Below are 23260 nucleotides of genomic sequence, written 5' to 3' on the forward strand. Positions count from 1 at the left end.
TAAGAGTTCAAACCAGGAAGGTTATTATATTTTTACAAAGGAGGGTTTTATAAAGTTATAGGTAAAGTATGGAATAGTAACTTTTAATTAAAAGCGGATGTTTTGCAGCATTCACTACAGATCCTGCAACAGCCTTTTTCCCACCACTCCCACCCAACTGTTGAACTCTAAACTGGACTCTGCACCAAACTTACAACACTGTTTTGCACCACCAACATGCTGAACCTTAATAATCCTTTTAAATAGGACACAACGCAATATTCTGCTGCATTTTGTACCATATTTATTTTGCACTTGGCTGAACCTTTTCATATTAATGCCCATTTACACCATTACTTTTACACTGGTTTCTCTCTCCTACACTGTTTAAATTCGGATCCCTGCTGCACTTTATAAATGGTAATGGTCATTTCACTGTTGAACAGTAGCAGCCATTCAAAATGGCCAGAATGACAGCCCACTTCCCTACAGCTCCCAGCAAAATCCCCTCCAACTTCCAGCCACTGGAGTGATGCCCTCTTGCATATCTTTTTATTCTGACTCCACCTTTTCACTGAATTACAGGCTCTGACCAGGAGATGATGCTACTCTTTAGATCTTAATGTCCACAAATCATGACAGAAAGAATATTTTAGTACAAAAATGGATGTTTAAAAAGGAACTGTAAGGGAACAGCCAAGGACACGATTGTATGCAAAACTTACAAAAATATTGTAAGCTGTATGCAACTGAATTTCGTTTTGCATACAATCTGTGCAGTCTAAGTCTAATTATAAAGGAAGTACCAAATACATTTCTGAAAAGTAACCCTTAAATTCAAATAATTAGTTATTGACAAAAACATCCAGCAAAGTACCAGGTTCTTAAAAGTAAAAACTGAATTCCAGAAACATGCACAGCAGTAAGTAGAAGGTTATAAGTCTGAAAATGTTGCTTTCCTTAAACAAAACATTTAGTTTTTCTTAAAAAACAGGATATGAATAACAATTCCCCATTTTTCTGGTGTCTGAGTTTTACCTGTTTCCTCATTATGTCCATGGTCTGCATGATGCATCGCGGCAGAAGGCCATGGTTCCTGGCCAGGATCATTGCCTGCTCCAGGGTCACATTCAGGGAACATCTGAAAGCAACAAGAGGTCTGATTTTAACCCTGTTTGGTTTTAATGTATGAGCTCAAATGGATTCAGACAGCGAGCTGATGTTTGGTGTGTATAGGTGACAGTGGGTAGCTGTAATCTGGAATAAAACTGACAACTATACACTCTATGTAAACAAAATGACAATAAAGTTTGTCTAAGGCTCTAAGTCTCTAAGCTCAAAGATAAGAAGTTGTGCAGAATAAAACATCCTGTGCTAGTAGCAGACTGACCTCTGCAGGCCCGTTCCACACATGGTGATGTGGCAGGCTCCCAGGCGGTTACACAGTTCGGAGGACACACACAGCACGCTGACGCCTGACGGGTGGCCCTGGGCGCTCGGACGCACGTTGACATATGACTGCATTAGTCGACAGAGGTCATCCAGTGTGTTGAGGGGTCTCAGCAGCTGTGAAAGGCGAAGAAGGGGGGTTTAATAGGGTCAAATAAATGATTGAGGAACATCACCAGGACACCATCTTGGTAAGTCATTTAAGCAACTAAATGTTGGAATTTTTTCCCTAAATAAGCCTAAAACTAAGGAACAAAACTGTGCAATGTTTAGAGTCATCCCTATTAGCTTTGAAATTAATTTAACAGGAGCCTCATTTTCTTTTAATCTTTACAAGTGGTCTTAATTTAAGGTTCTTTAAGAGGTCAAAAAAGTTTTCTTTGGATTTTGGCAGTTTTTATTTGTCATTTGCAGTAATCATGCTTAATCTATTATAAGTATTATATTGTTTAAGGTACTAATCAGAATCAACTTTATCATTAGATTTGTGCCCATAAACAAGGAATTTAACTTCAGTTTTCCATCGTCCACATAATAATTTAATAGTTCAGTGGTAAGTAGTAAATAAATAAAATCAAAACATGCAAGTTGCAATAGTGCAAAAAAAAAAAATATTGGATTGTTTGTGTCTAAATACATTTTAATTTTCATTGAGTCCAACAGAGGAAAAGCCCAGGGAAAGTAATAAAGATATAACAATAAAAAAGACAAGCACTGTCAATTTCTGGCTTTTAAGATGTATTATCTGGTTCTAAAAATATTTAACCATCTTATTAAAAGTACCCCAAATAGTAGAAATGGTCATCTAAAAAAAAAGACCTTCTGTTTAATTTTGTACTGGAATCAGCCTCTACCTAGATGGCACAACATTGCACAGAGCTGAAATGAAGCCAAAATGGTTAAAGCAAAAAGCCAAGACATTTAAAACTGCACTCATCTCTCCAAAATAAAAATTATTTGTAAAACTACAGATAAAATGCAGACCGATGGCCATGCCAAGAATAATAGCAGCCTCACTGTGCACAGTCCAAGCCCCTGGTTTTGTCCTGCTAGCAGGTCCATGATGAGCTGCAGCTACATGTTCTATTATCTCCAATGTGTATTCCCAAAGCTTTTCCTAGTGACAATCTGAAGTGCATGCAGACGCAAATATCTATGGATTGATTTCTTACTAAGAGCGAACCAAGAGACCTGACGATGGCACATGTGTTGCTGGTGCTGCATAAATGACATGAGTAACCATAAATATTTATTGTTTCATTAATATTTGACCAAACAGAGCTTCTAACGATGCTTCTGGAAAGGAGTAATGCCTCTGTGAAAAAAAAACATGATTGGTATGACTGGTGGAGTTTAGGGCTGCAACTAAGGACTATTTTGCTTATCGATTAATCTGTCAGCTGTTTTGTTTGACCATTAACTTAAAGGTATTGTGGACGATTTTTAAAGACCCACACTCTTTGTTTAATTGGACAGTAGGCTGACAGTAAAGGGGGTATGAGAGAGGAGGAAAGACATGCGGCAAAGGACCACAGGCCGGATTGGAACCTGGGTCGGCCGTGTCGAGGACCAAGGCCTCCGTACGTGGGTTGTGTGTGCAAACCAGTGCACCACCAAAGCACGCTCAACATACAGCGGAGACTGTATAGTGGACTGTTAACTGACCGTTCGGACAGATGATCACTGCCTTTTGATCTGTTGATCACATAACTCCTCCTCCTTTGCATGGTGCCTGCGCCATCTATGTTATTAGTAGCCGCTGTCGGGTAGCAACAACCTATGGCGACAGTTGGCTGCTCTGACAGCAAATCCCATAATGCTTTGCGAGGAGTGCTCTCCATGCAAAGCATTATGGGATACATCTGCCTCTTCTGAGGTCTTTCTTTTCTTCTCATACACTTCATTGACACTTTTTCTCTTACGACCCTCGGCCATTTTCAAAGAACCAAAGTGACAGATATGTGGCTGAAAGTGCGCATGCACAGAAAAAGATGGCTAACGGGGTGAGCGTGTAAAACGGCCTTACGCAAACATATCACCAGAATGATTGACAGTTAGAGAACCACTGAATTAGATGATCCACCCGGAAATAAAATATCGTCCTCTATACTTTTAATATTGGGATAGTAAAAGCTGCCTTAAAGACGTGTTTTATACAGAATTTGAAAATTTCTGTACGGATTTTTTTATATAGAAAATGAAGCTAAAACTATGAAACTTGAGGAGTTCTAATTTGAGTTTATCAACAGATAATAAGGATTTTTATTTTAAATGCAAGTCGTTTTGCGTTTTACCGTTTTGGCATAATTACTGCTCTGAGTGGGTTGTTTTTTCAGCAATTAGCTTTTGTTAGTCTGTAATCTAGTTAATCCTTTATTGATTACTAAAATAGCTGAATATAATTTCAATAATTGATCAATCGTAATTAATTGTTTCAGTCCTAACAGTGTTGCTCTAATACAAAAAGTTGAAACATCTTTTTTTCCTTTTATTTTCTGAAAGTAATTGGTCCCATACAAAAAATGACCATAAAAAAAGAATTTCTATAGTGGGTTAAATTAGTATTCAACTGTTTGTTCAGCTTAGAATTAAAATAAGGTGTATGCTTCCTTTTTTTTTTTTTTTTACTTTTTTATCATGGCTGCTGTAACTCTTAGTTTACATGCATCATAAAAAGCAAAGGTAAAAATAATGAATGGATGATTTAAGGAGCCAAAGTTTAAATAAAAAAACTTTCCCGGGCCATCTGAAAGGTTAATGAATAAATTAATCGGGACTTTTCCTGCTTGACTTAAGTTTAACAAAAAAACAATACCAGAAAAATACTGAGCAAAATGTCAGCAAAGTTAATTAAAGCTTAGAAAAATAAAATCTGAAAACATTACAACATAAACCTTAACTTACATGCTGAAGATATTTCCACACATTTTAATGCAAAGTAGAGTAACTGACTTGTAAGATGGAGCATCAGTAAATATAAGACTAATAACAAAACAACCACATTTAATAGGGTTATTTCTGCGGATCTCGTAGAAATGTAAATACCAATGGATTAGATTAAACTAACTATGTGGTACTGATTTTATTTCAGCTACAGTCAGGTTGGCACACTAGAGGTCAGGCTGAAATTAAATCAGTGCAGGATGTTGATGTGCTGAGGTTAGTCGGAGTTAATTAGGAGGTCTTGACGAGCTAGTGGGGATTTCCACAGGGACAGGAAGACAAACCAGTTCCTCTTACTTTGGAAATGCTTGGCTGAAGGTCTCTAACTTCAACGCCCAGTATCTGTGCTTGCATTTATATTCAGTCACAACATCATATAAAAATTGACTTGTATTGCAAAGATGAAGCTGTGCGATAACAAATGAAACAGATAAAAGTAACGGCAGTAAAGAGAAATCCATGAGTGCATATTTACCTGGTCTATTTTCATCGCTGTAGAGTTGGAGTCTGTAGGTAGGTTAGACTTCTCCAAATAGAAAGCCCTGTGGAAGCAAAAGCATTTAGATTTACACTCTTTGGGCTTTATGAAGTTAGTAAATGACTCATGTTATCTGAGAGCTGAGTCAGGAAGCCTCTAGAGAAAACAGCTTCACAGCATTGATCTGCGACAGTACAGACTCTCTGTGTTCCTGATGTTCTGGGAATTCATGTGCATATAATGTATCAGAGATCAGGACTGTATTCATAATTTAAATAAAACCCATCATGTGACAAGGAATAAAAACTCCCATCCACCACACATACTTGGAGCTGTCAAAAAGATGAGGAAAAACTCAAATCACATGAATCTTTAAAAGTAGTTTTCTAATCCTAAACTAAGACATTAAGTCTTAATTTGGGTAAACTTCAGTGCGGGAAAATACTTAAGACAGAAATAAAATAGCCCACAACATCATAACACCTCCACAGAGTGGAAGTGAGTTCCTTTTCTGCATATCTGGAAAGTTTTTCTATAATATTTTGACCATTTGTCATCTTAAAAGCTCTTAAAAGCTCAATCTTGGGGCGTGCAACTGCCTATAAAGATGACCTCAGTCCTCAACACGGTCTACACTGACCCAAAATCTTTATTATTTTTTATTTCATTAATTTTTAACTTTAGTCCATACGTTTCCTCCTCTCTCACTCAATCTCGTTTCTTGGGTCTGCCTACTTTTTTTTTTTTGGCTGCCACTGTGCGGCACCAAGGAGCAGTCTGGGGTTAAGGGTCTTGCTCAAGGACCCTGAGGGGCAGTCTGTGGGAGTCGAACCCAGAACCTCAGAGATCCAAGTGGAACCACTAGGCCACCACCTCCAAGGGTCTGCCTACTTTGAAAAAAATATAAAATAAGGAAATAAAAAATAAGTTAAAAGTGTTCCATATTGGACTAATCTGGTAGCTTCAGTTAAAGCCAATATAGAGTCACTTGCTATTATGTTCCATCTTACTCTTACATCTAAAATTATTTAAACTTTGAATATGTTTTCTGTTAGTAAATGGATTAGGAGATCATTAAAGGAAATCAGTTTGCTGTAATTTTGATATTAAACGTTACAGCAAATATTATTCGCAAATTTCTAATCAAATCACTGGAAATAAACTTTACTTGCTTTATTTAAAGGCATTTTTTTAATATATTTGCTGAGCACCTTGCTGAAGGTTTCTAGTGGGTTTCAATAATATCTTTGGAGAGAAGCTACAAACCTTTGTGGTTGCAAGGCCTCCTTACCATCACCCTAATCTTTGGCTCCCTCTAGAGATTCTTAATTAGAATCAAATCAGAGCTGCTCAGAGTTTCATATTACCTTCAGTTATTGGAAATATGTTTATTTATATGAAAAGACCTTTTGTTATATGAAAAATATTTTAAAGTGTTTGCTGAAAATAAAAGCTTAGTTGGTCAATATTAATAACTTACACTAAGCTGCCTAATAATTAAATAATTCTGTGATACTGAACTAAGGAGGTTGTGCTTTATCGTACGAGGACCTTAAGGACAAGTGGATAATCGTATTGAAGTTCTAACCTTAAAATATTGAAAGAACTTTGAATTATTAAAAATAATGTATTCTTGATTTATGTATACTAGTCCCAGGACTTCAGGCGAAATAAAATTTTCCCTGACTGACTGGGATCCTACTGGAGACCCCTGTTACAGTGGAGAGCGTAGAGTACCTGAGTTTCCGGTAATACGCCTTGACCTTCTCCAGCGATACGGCATTGATGCGCTGCTGGAACTCCTCCATGTCCATGTTGTCCTGCGAGGATGTTCCCTCTGGACGCTCCAGGGCTTGAAAACAAAACAGAAGGTTTTTCGCGTAAAACACAATATTAGAGGAACAAACTATTCTATAACCACAGAATTAAACATTAGTATTTCAAGCTTGTCATGAATTCAGGACTTAAAGCTGTGTGGAAATAAACCTGTATCTTTAAATCTTTACCAGCAGCACAATTAAAGACAAAAACCTCAACACCTGCAGTAAGCAATGAGTTCCCCTAATTTGCAGTGAGGTTTGGTTTCCAGCAGGTGGCGATGTTTATCCACCATGCTGTGGAGCTTTAAAATCTTTGGGGTGTGTTTGCACTTTCAAGCACATGAAACAATCAGAGCCATTTCATCGGATTAGTCTTCCACCTAGCACTTATGTATAGAAAACCAATGGCTGTTTGGCAGAATGGTGAGATGCATAATGCCTTCTGAGTGACACTGATGGAGAACTAAAAGGAGTGAAGGAGAGTGCAGAGGTGGAAGCGTCCAATAAAGCGCCTCAATCTAACCCAATAAAAAGAGTTAAAGCGATCAGTAAATGTACATGCGAAGGAGGAAAATGCATCGAGTGTTTTAAATGGTTTTATAGTATCTGTAATGCATATAATTGATTTTAAATTGTAGATTGGTTAGTGATGCGGGGTTGATCTCAACAAAGTAGGTTATAACTCCAGAAATGCGTCAAATAATATATAACATCCGAGTTGAAAGTGTCATCCTGACATTCCAGAGGAATTTGAGTAAAAAGGCTAAAGATAATGAAATTATTTAATGCGCTACAATTATTTAGAATGTTTGGGGAAAAGAATTGAATCTATAAGTTTTCTCATCTTTTAATGGTGAGGGGCTGTGATTAGGGGCTTGGTTCCGTTTGGTAGGACCCTAACCTAGGATTAAGGAAAGGTGTGAGGAATTGGACAAGTCCGGTAAACAAGCTCTCTCTGGGTATGATCTGTTGTTTCAGATGCTGTACCACCTGAAAAGGTTCTCTTAGAAAGAGATCCTCCATAAATAATGATATAAAGTGCTGTTTCATTTATCAATCATTTCTTTACATTTGGAGACAAAGTTTCCCAGGATGACGCTCCTTGCTGTAGCTGACCAACAGTGAGCATGGGAGGTTTTTAACCTCCCTACCATCCTGGTAGATGAATTATCCTAGACACTGCAAACCTCCGTGTCCTTTTTTTTACCTCTGGTAAAAAAGGACAGGGTGGATTATTAATGTATCCCTCTACATCGTCCCTCTAAACTGTCCCATCAGACCCAGTCTCACCTCTGGAGAACAGGACGGTGTGTAGCTTCAGACTGCCTCCGTTTTGTAGCCGACTGGGCAGCTCACTGAAGTGACAGCTGTCCAGGTACATGGTGACCCTCAGGGCCTGCCGGCTGCCCTCCACCTGGTAGCACACAGGGGTGTCTGAAAAACAGAGACAAAGCAGGAGCGTTACAATCACTTATATAAAATAGCATGCATAACAAAAAAAATCTTAAGCAGAGTTGTTATTGTTTAACATTTTAACATAAGTGACTCCTGGCCTTTACTTGGGGTCAAGACAAAAAAAACAATACATTGTAGCGTGCTCTGATGTTACTTGCAGCATTTTTTTATGTTCTGTTGGTTCACAAGCTGGACTTCAAATGCATTCTGTGGGAGTTTGCACATTTTTGGACAGAACACTTTGACACAAGATGTGTCATTTGGTTTATTTTGAAGCAAACCACAAACAGGACAAGCATCACCCACCCTCCTAAAGTCAGTGCCTTATAAAGCCCCATTTGCAGCAGTTACAGCAGCTTAGGGAATTTGTCACATCCTGCTCCTTCAGACGGACACTTCAAGCCTAACCACACATTATTAATCAGATTGAGGTGTGAATCTTGTCACTTTTAAATGTTTCCCTTTAAACTACACAAGTGTTGTTTAAGCTTTATGCTTTAGTTCAGTGCCTATAATCAGGTTCAGAATGACAGTTTTTCGTTTAGAATATAACTGTATTTAGCACCATCCACTCATCATGATGCTGCCACTACCCTAGGGGGAAGTGTAGGGAAGTTCTAGGGGAAGTGTAGGGCTTTCAACAGATACAGGATTTACTTTTGTGAAAAATCTTGAATATTCTGGTGTCATCTGACTAGAACACCTTTATCTATACATTTGGGAAGATGTTAATTTGCCTCTTGGCAAAGAATGCAATCTTATAAATACAAAGCAATGTTTTTTTTTACTGCCGACCTCTATGGTCCACTGATTAAAGCCCTGATTCCTAAGTGTGTGATTTTTGGTAGGCGGCCCTCTCTTGCCTGGAAACAATGGAAATCTAGTCTATTCATTTTTTCTTAAGTGCATTTGTTCTTAAATTAAGGAGATAAAAGAGACATTTTGCCAAGACAATTTAGATTTAAAATAATAGAAAACACAATTTCATTGACTTATTTCAAGTACATATTATTGAATTATCTTATTTTAAGAGTAAAAATACTAATTCCATTGGCAAACTTTCTCAGATACCAATTCAAATCAAGAGTAAATACACCTCATTTAAGAAATGTTTTATTATTTCTAGATTACTTTTCCAGTGTAGCCAGGTTTGTGGTATCATGTGCTTCACATTTGAAGATTAAGGATTCAAAATTATATAATTATTATTTTTAACAATCCCACCCAGACTTATACTTTTCTATAACTTTTAATGTTTCTAACTAATTTAAAGAGCTCCTTGGTCTTTATTGTGCTGATGACTCTGAGGACTTTTATAAAAACTATTTTTAACCTGACCAGTACGACACATAGATTGCTCACAGGTTAATTTCATTCCTCTAATTTCGTAATTCTGAAGGCAAATGATTTCACAAAAACATTATTTTTTCTTCTTTTTTCTTATTCCCTTTTTACATATATTTTTCTAATTTTGCTTCTCAAAGTTAAAAGGTCACCTAGTTTCCTTTCTGTGCTATGTACTATTAAAAAATAATTTAAATTTCCACAAAATAAAACAAAAAATGTTTCAAAGCCAAGTGGGTGAACACTTCTGTAAGGAGCTCTACCTCCAGTGCAACAGTTTGAACTCATATGTACCATCAGCAATGTTCAAAATATATTTTACAGCCATTTCCAGGCAGATTTAATTGCATTTGTATTGTTACTTTCTTGCAGGTTAATGCTATGTCATTGGAAGGCAACAAAAACTCCCAACATTTACCTAATGGTTGAGGGAAATTTATCACTTCTACATTTAGAATAACTGAGACATAAGGTGATGGTGTCACAAAAAGAATTTTCTTCTACCAGGAATCCTTATAGACTGTAAAAAATGTTCCTGTCAACATCTGATAGTATGGCTGGTTGTGTGTTTCACGCCACTCTGATTATGCGATAACGTTACCGTCTGTTTTTGTTGTATTGCTCTTTCAGTAAGGATATATAAAGGATGGGTTGTTCAGCTCTGTTTTCGTACAAATGTCTATATCCTGTTTGAGCTTTTTAAGTTATAAAATTTATATATCTTTACACTTTATTATGAACTGATATTATAAATAATGTATGCATGGGATTACAAAAGTAATTATTAAAAAGTAGGAGCGTTTTTCTCAACGGTGCACAATGTCCTCCTTGCAGCTCAGAATAAAGCTAGAGAACAAATTTCAGCTTAATCAACAGCTTTGCCTTTTAACATGGGAAGTGCCTGCAGATTTTTTTTTTCCTTGAACTGCAATCTTTGCTGACCACATTGAGGCTGTTTAAAAGAGGACCAAAGCAAGATGAAGACATCTTTTGTGTGGGAAGGCTTTCAGATTTCTGGTGACACGGGCACCTTCGGTAAATGCAGACACCAGGGGGGAAGGGAATATTAAAATGCACAAATGTATCCAGATTTTCAGCTTTACACAGACGGTTTTGTAAACATGCTCACAATGGCTACTTTAAACAACCACGGAGCATCCTCAGTCTATGCAGCTGCAAAGTATGGTCCCTTGAGCCGTGTTTCAGCATAACCCATTTCACTTCTTCTGCTGCAAAATGAACATTTTTGTAACTTGGCTCATAAAGCATTTAAATGTAAAAACTGAAGTTGTTTAAAAGCATTGAAATGAAGTTGTTGTGGAAGAGGACGCCAGGGCGGCAGAAGTTTGGTTTGGTGTAGAAGGCTTACAGCCGAAATTAAGATCCTACGACTGAAAACAATTGATTGACAGATGACCATTGATATACGATTGGCCAAATTTTGGTGTACAAGCTGACATATAACTAACTGGCCTGCATAAGATAACAATTTAATTGTTAACTTAACTTGTTAAGTAAAATGCACATATGCAAACATTGCATGAGTAAAATAACATCCTGGCAGGATGCATCATGAGATGATTGCAACTAAGAGAGGGAGGATGTAAAGCAGGTGCACGTTTGCCTCTCTGAATGGCTTCTTCCAGATAAATAGCTTAAAATCAGGTCTTTCTGAAAAGCTGTTCACACAGTCACAGCTGCCTACAAAGGGAAAAGTCTGCCTTTGTTTAAAGCGTCTCTTACTTGCGACCAGACACTCGTCTTCCAGCGGCCTGAAGAACACAGTGACTTTGTCCAAGTCCAACAGGGCTGCCTTGGTGTCTTCCAGCATGGTGCGCTCCGCTTTCTGCCAGAGGAGAAAGAACAAAGCTCTGAAGTCAAAGCAGACTGATCTGGAACATCCATTTAAAAAATGCATAGACTGCATAACAAAGCAACCTTTTGATTTGTTAAAAAAAATATCTGTGTCCTTGTATGATTTTAAGTCAAATTCATAATAAAGCATCTACAACTACTTTGTGTAGGTCTATCCTATCAAAACCAAGCAGATATTATATACATTAGGTATTACAAAATGAGACAATGCAAAAATATATATTGGTTTATTCTCTTTCTTTATCAGTATAAAATAAAATAATGGACTCACAAGGTGTGGTGCAAGTGTGGACTGGAAGTGCAGCAAAACACCGATGACTGATATTTGCTCCAGCCACTTGCGGCTGGTCTCCTTGCTGTCTTCCTGGTATTCTCCAGCATTGTTGAACCGTGAGCGCAGGGCGGTCAGCAGCTGCTCAGCCAGCGTACAGAGGGCACCAGTCGCAGCCTGGCAGAAGATCACATCCCGACGGAGCTGCAAGGACGTGTCTATAGTTGAGGACGGACAGAAAAAACAAACAAAACAAAAGCAGAGAAAGAAACGTAAGCAACAACACGCAAACAAAGGTCTAATAGGAAACAATGAGCTGCAATATATAACCTTTAGTGTCACATGGTGTCTAATTTCTGTGATGGATGAACCTCTTTGCAAACTGCCTGCACAACTCTCCTGTAATTGCAGGAGCTCCTATCTTCCCCCAATTTCCAGGAAAATTAAAAACAGATCCTATCTAATTTTCATTAACTCCTGCAGCTTTATTCTAAGCATGAACCGTTTCTTTGCACTGACCTGTACATTTGAGCAGAGCCAGAAGAAGCTGGTTCTTCCCATCTGTAGGTGTAAAAAGAAAGCAAAATAAAACGGCTGATAGTCTCTGAGTGAGAGAGGGAGCGTCTGGCAGGTAGATGCATCTTCCACTAACCGTCTACAAATCGCTGCAGGCTCTCCACCAGGTTTTTGATTGAGTGGGGCAGGTTCCACGGGTCCTCCTGGATGTTCTTGTGGATGATATAACGACTGCGGGCAGTCCAGTCATCTGTTTGACGAAACTCTGCTCAAAAGAAAAAGAAGCATATAAGTTCATCTTTGAGCTGTCAGAAAAAGATCGACCCAGGCAGCTTGCAGAAGATGAAGAGATAATAGTAAACAAGTACCTGGCTGACTGTGGTCAGAATAAAAGTGCTTGGTCTCATCACAGGCCTTAGTCATAACAGATCCTTTGAGGAGGCAGTTGATTGATTCAACCTGTAGTAAGATAAAAGGATTCAGAACATCTGTATGAAAACTCACTATTTTTTGTTTTCCATCCGTCATACTTTCCTCACTCGGTCTGGTTTTTATCAACCATCCCTGTGCAGAAGCATACAGAACTTTTCATTCCGTCCCAATCCCTTTATCATGGCCTCGGATTCGCTGGTGTGGTTCAGGGCCATTCCAGCTAACTTTATTGGGTATATTTTCACAGCTATAACAGTCAGACTTGTTTAATCTGGACACTGTATGCAGAATCTTAAAAGGACCGCTTGTAATTTGCGAAATTTCTATTTTGTTTATTAAAGGCAAAAGAAAGCTGTTGCTTCAAAACTTTAGAAACAACTTTTTTTTTTGCAAGTGATTGAACGTTATATAAAACAAAAATCTATCTATACCATTTGCTATGAAGGAACTCTGACATGTAGGCATTTGGTAAGTCAGTGAAAAGGAGGCTCTAGAAAACTTTTTTTTTTTATATCAGTCTTTCCAAAATAAATGACAAAGACAAAGTGAGGAAGGAAGGATGTGTGGATGGATGGTTGGACAGATGGATAAGATAAAAGGAAAATTTATTTTTCCTGTTATAAATCTTGATAAATAAACCAGAACAGTCAAGAGAACCAACAAAAAAAAAGGTAAAAAAAAGAAACTATTGTGAACTAAAATCAAAATAACTTGACTGAAAAAATATTGCAATACTTGTCCAAAAAAAGATCCAGTAAAAGTAACATGAAAGCATTTAAAAAAATCTGGCTTCTTTTGAAGAAACCTCTAAAGATAATCAAGAATGTTTTCTAATTTTCTATATTAAGGGGAGTGTTGGCCTAGTGGTAGGAGCGGTGCGCTTTTATATCAGTCTTTCCAAAATAAATGACAAAGACAAAGTGAGGAAGGAAGGATGTGTGGATGGATGGTTGGACAGATGGATAAGATAAAAGGAAAATTTATTTTTCCTGTTATAAATCTTGATAAATAAACCAGAACAGTCAAGAGAACCAACAAAAAAAAAGGTAAAAAAAAGAAACTATTGTGAACTAAAATCAAAATAACTTAACTGAAAAAATATTGCAATACTTGTCCAAAAAAAGATCCGGTAAAAGTAACATGAAAGCACTTAAAAAAATCTGGCTTCTTTTGAAGAAACCTCTAAAGATAATCAAGAATGTTTTCTAATTTTCTATATTAAGGGGAGTGTTGGCCTAGTGGTAGGAGCGGTGCGCTTGTGCTCTGAGAAGGTTGCAAGAACCTGGTTTGATCCCCACAGCCTGCGCTCTGAGGTTCCTGAGCAAGACTCTCACTCTGCACCCTGGGCACCGCACAATGGCAGCCCCCTGCCCCCCAATGGAATGGGTCCAATGCAGAGGTAAATTTCTACAGTGTGAGATTAATAAAGTTTCAATTAAATTTGCAGAAACTTCACTCTGCAAAACCTTTTAAAAGTCTTTCAACACCAACTTCTTCGTCAGCTCTGGTTTTCATACAGAAAACTGAACACATTGGCAGCCCAACTGGGCTCTAAAAAAACTAATGTTCAAAGAAAGTTTGTATCTTAGGGAAAGCCTGTGTATGTTTGATACATGTCTGCAGGTGGGGGAGGGACAGAATTCAGGAAAAGTTGATGATAAAAGCAGGAACCTCGACAGAGCAGAGCGAGCTGCATGAGTTAACTCAGCCCAGATGTTGACTGATTATTACAGCATCAATCAGTCCTAAATTGTTTCTTCTTTCCAACATATCTGGTTCATATCTGTTTAAATAAATTTCTCTTTGCTCGTCTCGGATTTCACAGCTGTGCTATTAAAATAAGGAAGCCCGTCACTAGTGGAGTGAAAGAAAAGCAAACCGTGTTAGCCACTGCTTCAGGACAGCTAGCATATTTTACACTATTCCACCCATTTGCTCTTTGAGGCAGATTTATGCAGCAGCTAAACCCGAAGCCTCACTGCTCAGAGGTTAAACAAGCATCATTTCATTCTGGTTTAGCAAACACTTTACTATAGCATCTTATTCAAGTGCTGAACTTAGCTTTTTTCTTTTTGTTATTGGTCCATGCATGTCATATGCAAAAAACTTCATACTTTGATTAATATTGGGGGTTTTGTTTTGCTCTTTGTAAATTATCTATCAAATAATCTAAAATCTGGAGAATTCAGTAATCCAAATCCTTCTAAACAGTGCAGCAGTAGATTAAGAAGAACCTGAAAAATGAGGCAGTGTTCATTGGCAGATTCAATTGAATTCAGTTTGTTTATATGGCGCCAATTCAAAACAAATACCATCTGAAGGCCCTTTAAAGAGAGACAATTAAATCAGATTATACAGTCTGATTGATCAAAATGTTTTCTATGACTAGAAGCACTGACTGCATCAAGTCATTAACTTTGCAGGATTTGCTCCTCCTGGGTGAGCATGTAGCAGCAGGAGATAATCCCTTGCACTGTGTTGCTGACTCTACGGCAATATCTCATGCTGAGCATCCATGCAGCGACAGTGGAGAGGAAAAACTCCCTTTTAACAGGAAGAAACCTGCAGCAGAACTAGGCTCATTGTGAGCAGCCTTCTGCTCAGGCTGACTGGGGTTGTTTTCTTTCCAAACATATTATAATTTCATGCTTTATTTTTAGATATTAGTGAATATCTATATGTGATGGCAATATGATAATATTTAGCATGAGCAGCTGGCTTGTCTTGGAAAAGGACTAATTTTAATAGAAACTTAAAGCCATTTTTCCTGAACTCACCTGGTTGAAAAGGTGCTCAAGGCAGCCATGCAGCTTGTCCTGTTTGTCGGAGGAAATCCTCATATCACAAGGCAGCTCATCACCTTTTGGCCAAAAAAAATATATTAGTTTTTTTTAATCCCAAAAAATAGGAAACAGATAAAATAACTAACACTTTTTATACTAAATATTTAGATAAAGGAATAACATTAGAAAATAGGAAACATGTCTGATTCGTTTTACTTCTAATGAGTTGTGGAAAACCAACAAAGTAGCAGACGGCTTTATAAAAGTTTTTAGGTTAAATGATCAGTCATCTTGAATACATTTACCATCAACAGGACATTTCCATTTAATACCGACCTTTTATGGCACATAGAATGATTGATTTTTTATCAGAAAAGGCATTTTTAACTTAATATAGGAAATAAGATGTGACTGAAACGATATTCATCTTCAAGTGGTAGACAGGTACTCTGAACAAACATTAAAGAACAACTTCAGCACTATAAATACAGATTTCTCCTACCTGATCCCATCTCGTCACTCCCCAGATAAGAGCTGTTACTTCGAACGCTGGTGTAGGACAGAACCGAGTCCCTGTTGCTGTTGCATTCACTGCAAACATGCAGAAACAGGCTGAATGTACTGTGCATGCAAACATAAAGCAGACTTATAAAAGTGTCTTACATAGTTTGGAGTCCCCCATATAAGTCTTTTGAGTTACAGCCTGTGAGACCATCATAATTAAATTATAATATTTGGATATATAGAAGTTTCCAGTAATTGTAACCCCTTGCACTAAGAATGCATTCCTGCTTTTACAGCTTTATAAATAGTTTTCTTAGTTACCACCATTACTATCACATCGCTTTGATCGTAGCGTTTTCTGACAGTTTTAGTTGAATAACTTATCCTGGCATTTATAGGCATACATTACATGATCCAACATGATGTCTGGGAGCGTGTGTAGGATTATACAGACTCCTGAAATCCCCCTTAGAGAAGCTCTGAATGATTCACAGCTTGTTTTACCATGACCAATGGAGGACTAGCGATTATGAGCTGCAGAAATGACAACAGCAGCTTTGTCTTTCTTCAGCATCAGGCTCAGTTTGATGAAAAATTCGGGACATGAATTCACCTGCCTTGTTATTCTGTGGTTTCCAATGTGTGCTGATGTGTGACTGAAAGTGTGTATTTTTGCTGGTTGGGTGGTGGGACCGCAGAGGCAATAAAACTCAGGGAAGAGAGTTAATATTATGTGGTTTTTATTCCCCCATCTGGGTATGTGGACTAGGAGCAGCACATACACATTTCCTGTCTGTTTAGCTTTACAGAACTGCAGACAAAGCAGATGATTAGCATGAATATCTCTGCAACAGACGTTCCTCAAGATCTTATCCTAAAGTATGCATCATTTTAGACCTATATAACATTTACTGCAAAACAAAAGGTTCTTAAAGTATTTAAGCAAATTCTAGCTGATGCAGCCATACAGTAAAATCCTCTTTGAAGAAAGAGAAGGAGGTTTATTAGTGTTTGGCATCTAAGGTATGTAAGGAGCATACATCTCCTCAGACAGATTCTGACACCAAGGCTGAACCGTAATCTGTCACAACTGGATCCAGAGACACAACAGAGCAGCGTTTGGAATAAACACCACTTTCTCCTGTTCTCCTGAACCAGCGATCTGTGTTATATGGGTACACTACAGCAGGACGCTTCCTCTTGGTGGCAACAGTTGGATCTGAGATTAGTCAAATTATGTTTCCCAGCTAGTTTAAAGTCTGTTTGCACTGAAAGGCTGTTTAAGCCTCATTAAAACAAAAAAAAAAACACCATCATAAGTTTATATATATGTTAAAATGAGTAATGTTCTTAAAAGAAAATACAATATAATCATTATCAAGCAGAAAGTTCTTGTTCATTCATGGTTTAGATGTTTGATTTAAATCAGAATTTCAGAAGTCTGAATGAAAGTTGCTCAAAAATCCTGGATGTCTGCTATGTTTTCCTCTTAAAGGCATTTAACAATGTTATAAAAGCTATTGAAGGTTGCAACTTTAACCTATTTAAAACATATTTAAATATAAATTGTTTCTTAATAAAAGAGCTAATAGCAGATAACAGGAAAGGAAGATTTGATGGTAAATTCCTAAAACAAACAACAATAAGTCAGTTTCAGGAGGAGAGTCTCCAGAGCTTTTCAGTCATGGCATGATTATTTAGAGAAACCAAAATATCAGAGATTAGCTGGAAGTGTTCTGGATTGGAATAATCTGAATCAGGGGTGATATTGCAGGGAATCATGGAAGACAACGACTCTGGAGGATGACTTTGGGGACGAAAGTCACTAACCACTAATATAGAACGCTGGACACAGAACAAAACATCTAATGTGTGATCATTGCCCTAAAGATAAATGTTAACCCTATTTAACAGTTATTATTCTCTCACACTCAATGTGATGAAAACTCTGTAGCTAATTATTGATTATTGATAAATACTCTTTACCTGTTCTCACGTGACTGAGCAATCGGCATGAACTTAAATCCTAATCAGAAGGTCAAAATTTGACAAAAAACAGAATTCTACAGCTTTTGATTTGGAAAGCAATTCTGTACAAATAATTAAAATGTATAGTGTACATTTAACTCATTCTTTAAGGAGCAATGTGCTTCAACAGGGCAGAGCCAGGGAGGAATTCTGGACTAAAGATTTTTAAGGACCTTAATGTGGCGTTCACACCAAGCGAGTTTTACACATCAGGTCTTCTGGTTAACAAGTCTACGCTGGATGCTGCCAAGAGGCGTCGAGAGGTCAGCTGCATGATTTGAGTGTTAGGAGCGGCAAGACTGGCAGCGTTTCCAGTGTTGGGCAATACGCATTTAAGCTTTGAGCAACCACCGACGCTGCAGTTAGGGAATCTTAACCTTTGTAGTCGGATGCTGATGTCAACCAATTAAAGAAGCTGAGATAGACACTATATACAAGCTGTGATCTCTGCTTCTGAAGTTTGGTCAGAATAAACTATAAAAAATAAATGAAGGGGTTAAACTATAATGTTTTACAGTGAAAGCCAGAAGGTATTTTTTTATGTACAAAGAAAAGTCAGGGTGCTCTGATCATTATTACTCCCGTAAAATAGTTTCTTACTGAAATGTGGTCATACAGTTTATAATAATATAATAAAAAATATAATAATAATATATACCTACAATGACTTAAAAATGTTAAAACCTGTCAGCGAAAAATATATATTTTATATTCGGATACTTGCAGTTTTAAGCCTTCATATTAACTTTCAGCTGTTCTGTGAAGCCTTGCCCACTGCCAGGGGCAGATCTAGGAAATTTGGGGCCCTAGGAAAAGACAGGCATGGGGCCGTCTGAATTCTCTTCTTATCCCTTTTCTTGCTGTTTTGCTCTCTATGATTTCTTTTATCCCTTTTTCTTTTCATATTGGCAATATGCAGAGCTGACTTTTCATGCTGTCTCACACGAAATGAAAGATTTTTTCCAATCACTAAGCCCATTCTAACTTAGCTGATTGCTCCTTTCTATATTTCAAAAAGGGCGAAAGCAAAAGTAAATAACAGTCCTTCTTTTCAGTGTAAAGCAGTGTAAGCATTGATTTGCTTATCTGTTCTCCATTTTTCATTTAAATGGAATTATAGCTGCATGGATCATGACAGCAGACAAGATACAGGAGAGCAGGAATGAAAGTGCTAGAGGGGTCTGAAAAGTTGCTCAAAATAGCGACAAGGTAGCAACACTGCTCTTTCCACAGTTTGTTTTCAAATGATTTGCTGCTGTTTGTTTGGACCTTTCTGAACATGCGCAGCAAATGGACTGATCCAATATGGTGGACACTAAAGGGTGGCCCTCTGAGACACACTTAATATTATCAGCGTTCTGATGGCATTTTAGCGAAAGTACTTTGATCAAAAACATAATTAATGTGCACAAATAAGTAATAGCTGTATTAACCATACATGTAAAAGGAGTTTTTTGGGGGCCCCAGGAACTCGGGGCCCTAGACAACTGCCTAGTTTTGGCTAATGGTAAATCCACCCCTGCCCACTGCACAGAGCTTTCACCCAGCCCCGTCGCCTGCCGGAAAGTGGGGGGTCTTTATGAAGAACCAGTCAATATTTCAGTAAGATCATAATCCTGATTAACTGAATGCACAGATAATATTATGAGGTGGACTTTCTTGCTTAAAAACATGTTAGATGTATTTTCTCACTCGTCAAATACAGCCAAGCAACCCTCTGGTTTGCATCCTCTATTGTACAAGAGAGAAGCAAAGAAAAAGGACAGAGCAGCTCAACTTCCACCCATGCGTCTTTAAAAGGTGTCCCAGCTGAGGTGTCAAACGCCTGGAAGCTCAAACAGCATTTGGTCTGAACGCAACATCAGCAACCACCTTCAGCCTTCACCCAGCTCCAGCCTCTAGGCCTCCACTACTCCTAAACCTGTCAGACGAGGCCATGAATGCAGTCCCTCTAACAGAAACTTCACAGCTGATATCCCCACATATTGGGAATCCACAGAGGAACCACAAGGCTCCACCTTCTTAATTTATTTTAACACCCAGTTTAGCAAATCTGGATGTATTAATGAGTTTATAGAGCATGAAAGGAAGGTATCTGTTAATAACCTTTAGGACCCTGCATAAGTGTTTCTCTTAATTATCTTTATTTCTCTTCATTTGACAATCACCTTTGTAAATCTTGCATATATGTGATTAAATATCTGCAACCTAAAAATTGAGTGTCTACAGTTTGCACTTTGGTATTACTGTGGTCCACCAGCTCCTCTGGCATTTACCTCTTCATTCTCTCTGCAGGAACATAGTCCACTAATCACCTCTTTTAAACACAGTAGCATATTTTATCTGCATTTAAGATTATCCGTTCCCTTTTACAGAGCCTCTACTTACTGCTACCATACAGAGCCTTTCGGTCCCCACTGGTCTTTAAAACCTTTAGTAAACACCTTGCGCGTGTGTGAGCTCGTGGATATTACACGCTTACATTTTCCTTTAACATTTTATCACGATGAGGTCGCTGCTTTTCACGTGGCGAGGCCTGGCTTTAATGACAGAGCTGGCGAGGAGGCCGCGCCCTAAACGCCTGGCTGTATTACACAGGGGCCACCACACCATCGACCAATAACTGCATCTTAGTGGGTGGTGGAAGGTGGTGGAAGGTGGAGCTCGGCCCAGTGAACTATGCGCGCTCAGAACTAACTCACAACAAGCGAAATGACATAAGCAGGCCTGACCAAAACATTTTGAAGTCATTTTTAGCTCTTAGTCAGAATGCCAACATCTGGGACTAATTGTAGTCTGCAAGAGGGAGACGAGAAGTATGAAAACTCAGTAAAAAGAGGCTTTGAATGTTGTTTATGGTTTATAGGTGTAGTAGCTTTAAAAAAGGTGTAAAAACAACATGTAAATATTCCATAAATGACTTATTTTAATCTGCTGCACCCTTTTAAAAAGCACGCATGTCATTGTTATGTGAGGAGCTGCAGGAGGTGGTGCAGTGATTACCTGTAGGAGTCCCTGTAGCTCATGGTATCGTGCCCAGAGTCCTCCTGGTCTTCTTCGTTCACCTTAAAGCAAACTTTTTTGATGCCGCCTTGCTCCGCCTTGTCCTGATCACAGCCGTCTTCGCAGGGGGCCAGAGATGGCGGCTGACCAGACTCGTCAGCAGGAGGCTCTCCACTCTCCCCTTCAAGCTGCGTGGGTTCAGTGATTGATGACAGGAGGCTAGAGGAGGATTGAACAATGTGAAGCTCTTATTTTGAAATCAATTAAAGCTTAGAAGGTTTATTCCTTATTATTGACCTAATGTGATGTACTTGTGTTCAGATTTAAATAAACACTCTAAAGGGAAATATACACATCTATTCATTGATGCTTTCAAAGTCCTTCCTCTGCATAAACAGACAACATCTGTCTCTTTCTCTTGACGTTATCCTGCTCTCAGTCCCTGTTCCTGTTCTGGGCCTGGCCCGTAAATATTTTGGGCCTGAAGAATGTCCCTTTTGTAAACCCCCGGCTTTAAACAAGGCAAAGGGCAGACAGACAAAGAGAAGCTGACGAACGGCCTTGGGTGGGTGCGGTCTATGATAACGGAACGTTGCTTTTTATGCAGACAGATCACAAACTCTGACCCTGCTGGCATCGTTAGCTCAGAGTTTACACTCATACAGAACACAGGAATGACAATAGTTGATATGACAGTAGAGCTAAGGACAAATAAAGAAATACAAGAGAATTCCTTTTCTTTCTTGACATTAACTTCCAGTTGCAAACTGCAGCTTGCATACACTGTATGTGCATAAAAGTATTTTTTTTTTTTTTGGCAATTAAACAAAAGTTTATAGTTACGGATTAGATTTACATCTTACATTTCAATCTACATGTGGTCTTTAAATTGATAATCTAAAGTTATCGTGAAACCATTCTGCAGCAGTGGTGCTACAGTGTTTCTCTTTTTTTTGCTTATTAATTATTTTTACACCTTTCATTGTCTTACAGAAGGTACCTTATAGTTTTCTCAGGCAGCTCAGTTGTTGATGCACGTTAGCTTTTGTGTTACTCTGAATTCTGTTTATATACAATTTTTTTAGTTAAAGCTTGTTTTCAACTAATTCCACCAATTCAAAATGAACTGAAAATTTTGAATTGAAAAAGCAAAACTTCTTCAAACTTGGAAAAAAAGTCCAGTGGATTTTTTTTTTTTTTTACTTTTTTGGAACTAACAAAACATGCATGTAAAATGTTACAATTGTGTAAAAAAAATACTAATGCGTTGCTAATTATTGTAAACAATTCTTTGATTTTCACGTAAGGACTTTTATTATTGCATTTTAACAAAGCAATTTTCTTTTGCAGTGTTTTAACTTTTATTTAGATGCTGTTTTGTTTTGTTTTTTTGGGTACTTTTTGCACCACTGCAATTTAAGAATAGCTTCTTTTCAAGGAGAATTATGTTAAAACAATGAACATCTTTAAAGGTGATTGAAAACTTGATATTGGTACTTTATTGTGGATTTTCTCCAATTTACAGAAGATCTAAATTAGCATCACGTTGAAGAAAAACAGGCGAGCTTTCATTAACTGGTTGATTTATCTGTTTCTAGTTCAGGGTTTTAGCCCAAAAATATCAAACTGGCTAAGGTTTGATGTTATTCCAGAAGCTGCTTTATTTGTTAAACATGTATTTATGAATATTTTAATGTTGAAACAAACAGTAGTCAACATTCCATTAGTCCAGCAGTTAATTAGAGAAAATTCAACTAATTATTGAACTAACCCTCGCAATAATGCTGCCACCACCATGCCTCATCCTGACTGAAAGATATTTCTTGTCAGTGAACCACAAAAAAAAAAAAAATAAAAAAATGTTAGTCTCACCTGACTAAAACATCTTCCTAATGAAAGAATATGACTAGACCAGCTGGGAAAACCTCAGAGATGCTTAAAGGTCTGTTTATGAGAAGCGCTTCTTATCTTGGTTCATGTTAAAGCTGATTACCTTTAACTACCAGCTAATGAAAGGCTTGCACCTTTGTGGCCTTTGGCTGTGTTAATACCTTCTAAATGCCACTTTCCTTTTATCTGATGGGGACAATTTGGGTCACGTCTGGGACTGTGATCCCAAAACTGGTTTTAGTATGATTGGGCTGGGAAGATGTTAGGAAAGATGGGAGAAAAGGAGGCAGGAGGACACAAGAGTAGCAGAGGAAACTAGGAAGAAAGAAAAGAGGAAGAAAAGGAGGTAAGGAAGTAGGACTCGGTAAAGGAAGGAAGGAAGGAAGGAAGGAAGGAAGGAAGGAAGGAAGGAAGGAAGAATAGAAGGGTGATTGACAGGTGAGGAAGGAAGGAAGGAAATAAAGCAAAGGCATTTTTCCATCCTCTTTTT

At 37.9% G+C, this 23260-nt stretch overlaps 1 protein-coding gene across 2 annotated transcripts in view; it reads right to left on the reverse strand.

Annotated features, from left to right (window-relative positions):
* Window positions 1-23260, reverse strand: part of prex1 (phosphatidylinositol-3,4,5-trisphosphate-dependent Rac exchange factor 1) — a 116217-nt gene that overhangs the window by 3866 nt on the left and 89091 nt on the right. The window contains exons 26-39 of one of the 2 annotated variants that reach the window (XM_015399283.1): window positions 20881-21099; window positions 15848-15936; window positions 15340-15422; window positions 12499-12589; window positions 12267-12395; window positions 12134-12175; window positions 11615-11832; window positions 11212-11314; window positions 7960-8103; window positions 6587-6701; window positions 4847-4913; window positions 4669-4713; window positions 1370-1545; window positions 1018-1120 (exon numbers count right to left, since the gene is read on the reverse strand). In XM_015399283.1, coding sequence (XP_015254769.1) covers window positions 1018-1120; window positions 1370-1545; window positions 4669-4713; window positions 4847-4913; window positions 6587-6701; window positions 7960-8103; window positions 11212-11314; window positions 11615-11832; window positions 12134-12175; window positions 12267-12395; window positions 12499-12589; window positions 15340-15422; window positions 15848-15936; window positions 20881-21099 — 1624 coding nt within the window. The remainder of the gene's footprint in view (window positions 1-1017; window positions 1121-1369; window positions 1546-4668; window positions 4714-4846; window positions 4914-6586; window positions 6702-7959; window positions 8104-11211; window positions 11315-11614; window positions 11833-12133; window positions 12176-12266; window positions 12396-12498; window positions 12590-15339; window positions 15423-15847; window positions 15937-20880; window positions 21100-23260) is intronic. The other variant, XM_015399284.1, reaches the window with a different exon arrangement.

This window comes from Cyprinodon variegatus, unplaced genomic scaffold (genome assembly GCF_000732505.1).
Source record: "Cyprinodon variegatus isolate N-32 unplaced genomic scaffold, C_variegatus-1.0 Scaffold1002, whole genome shotgun sequence".
In the NCBI taxonomy this organism is placed as follows: domain Eukaryota; kingdom Metazoa; phylum Chordata; class Actinopteri; order Cyprinodontiformes; family Cyprinodontidae; genus Cyprinodon; species Cyprinodon variegatus.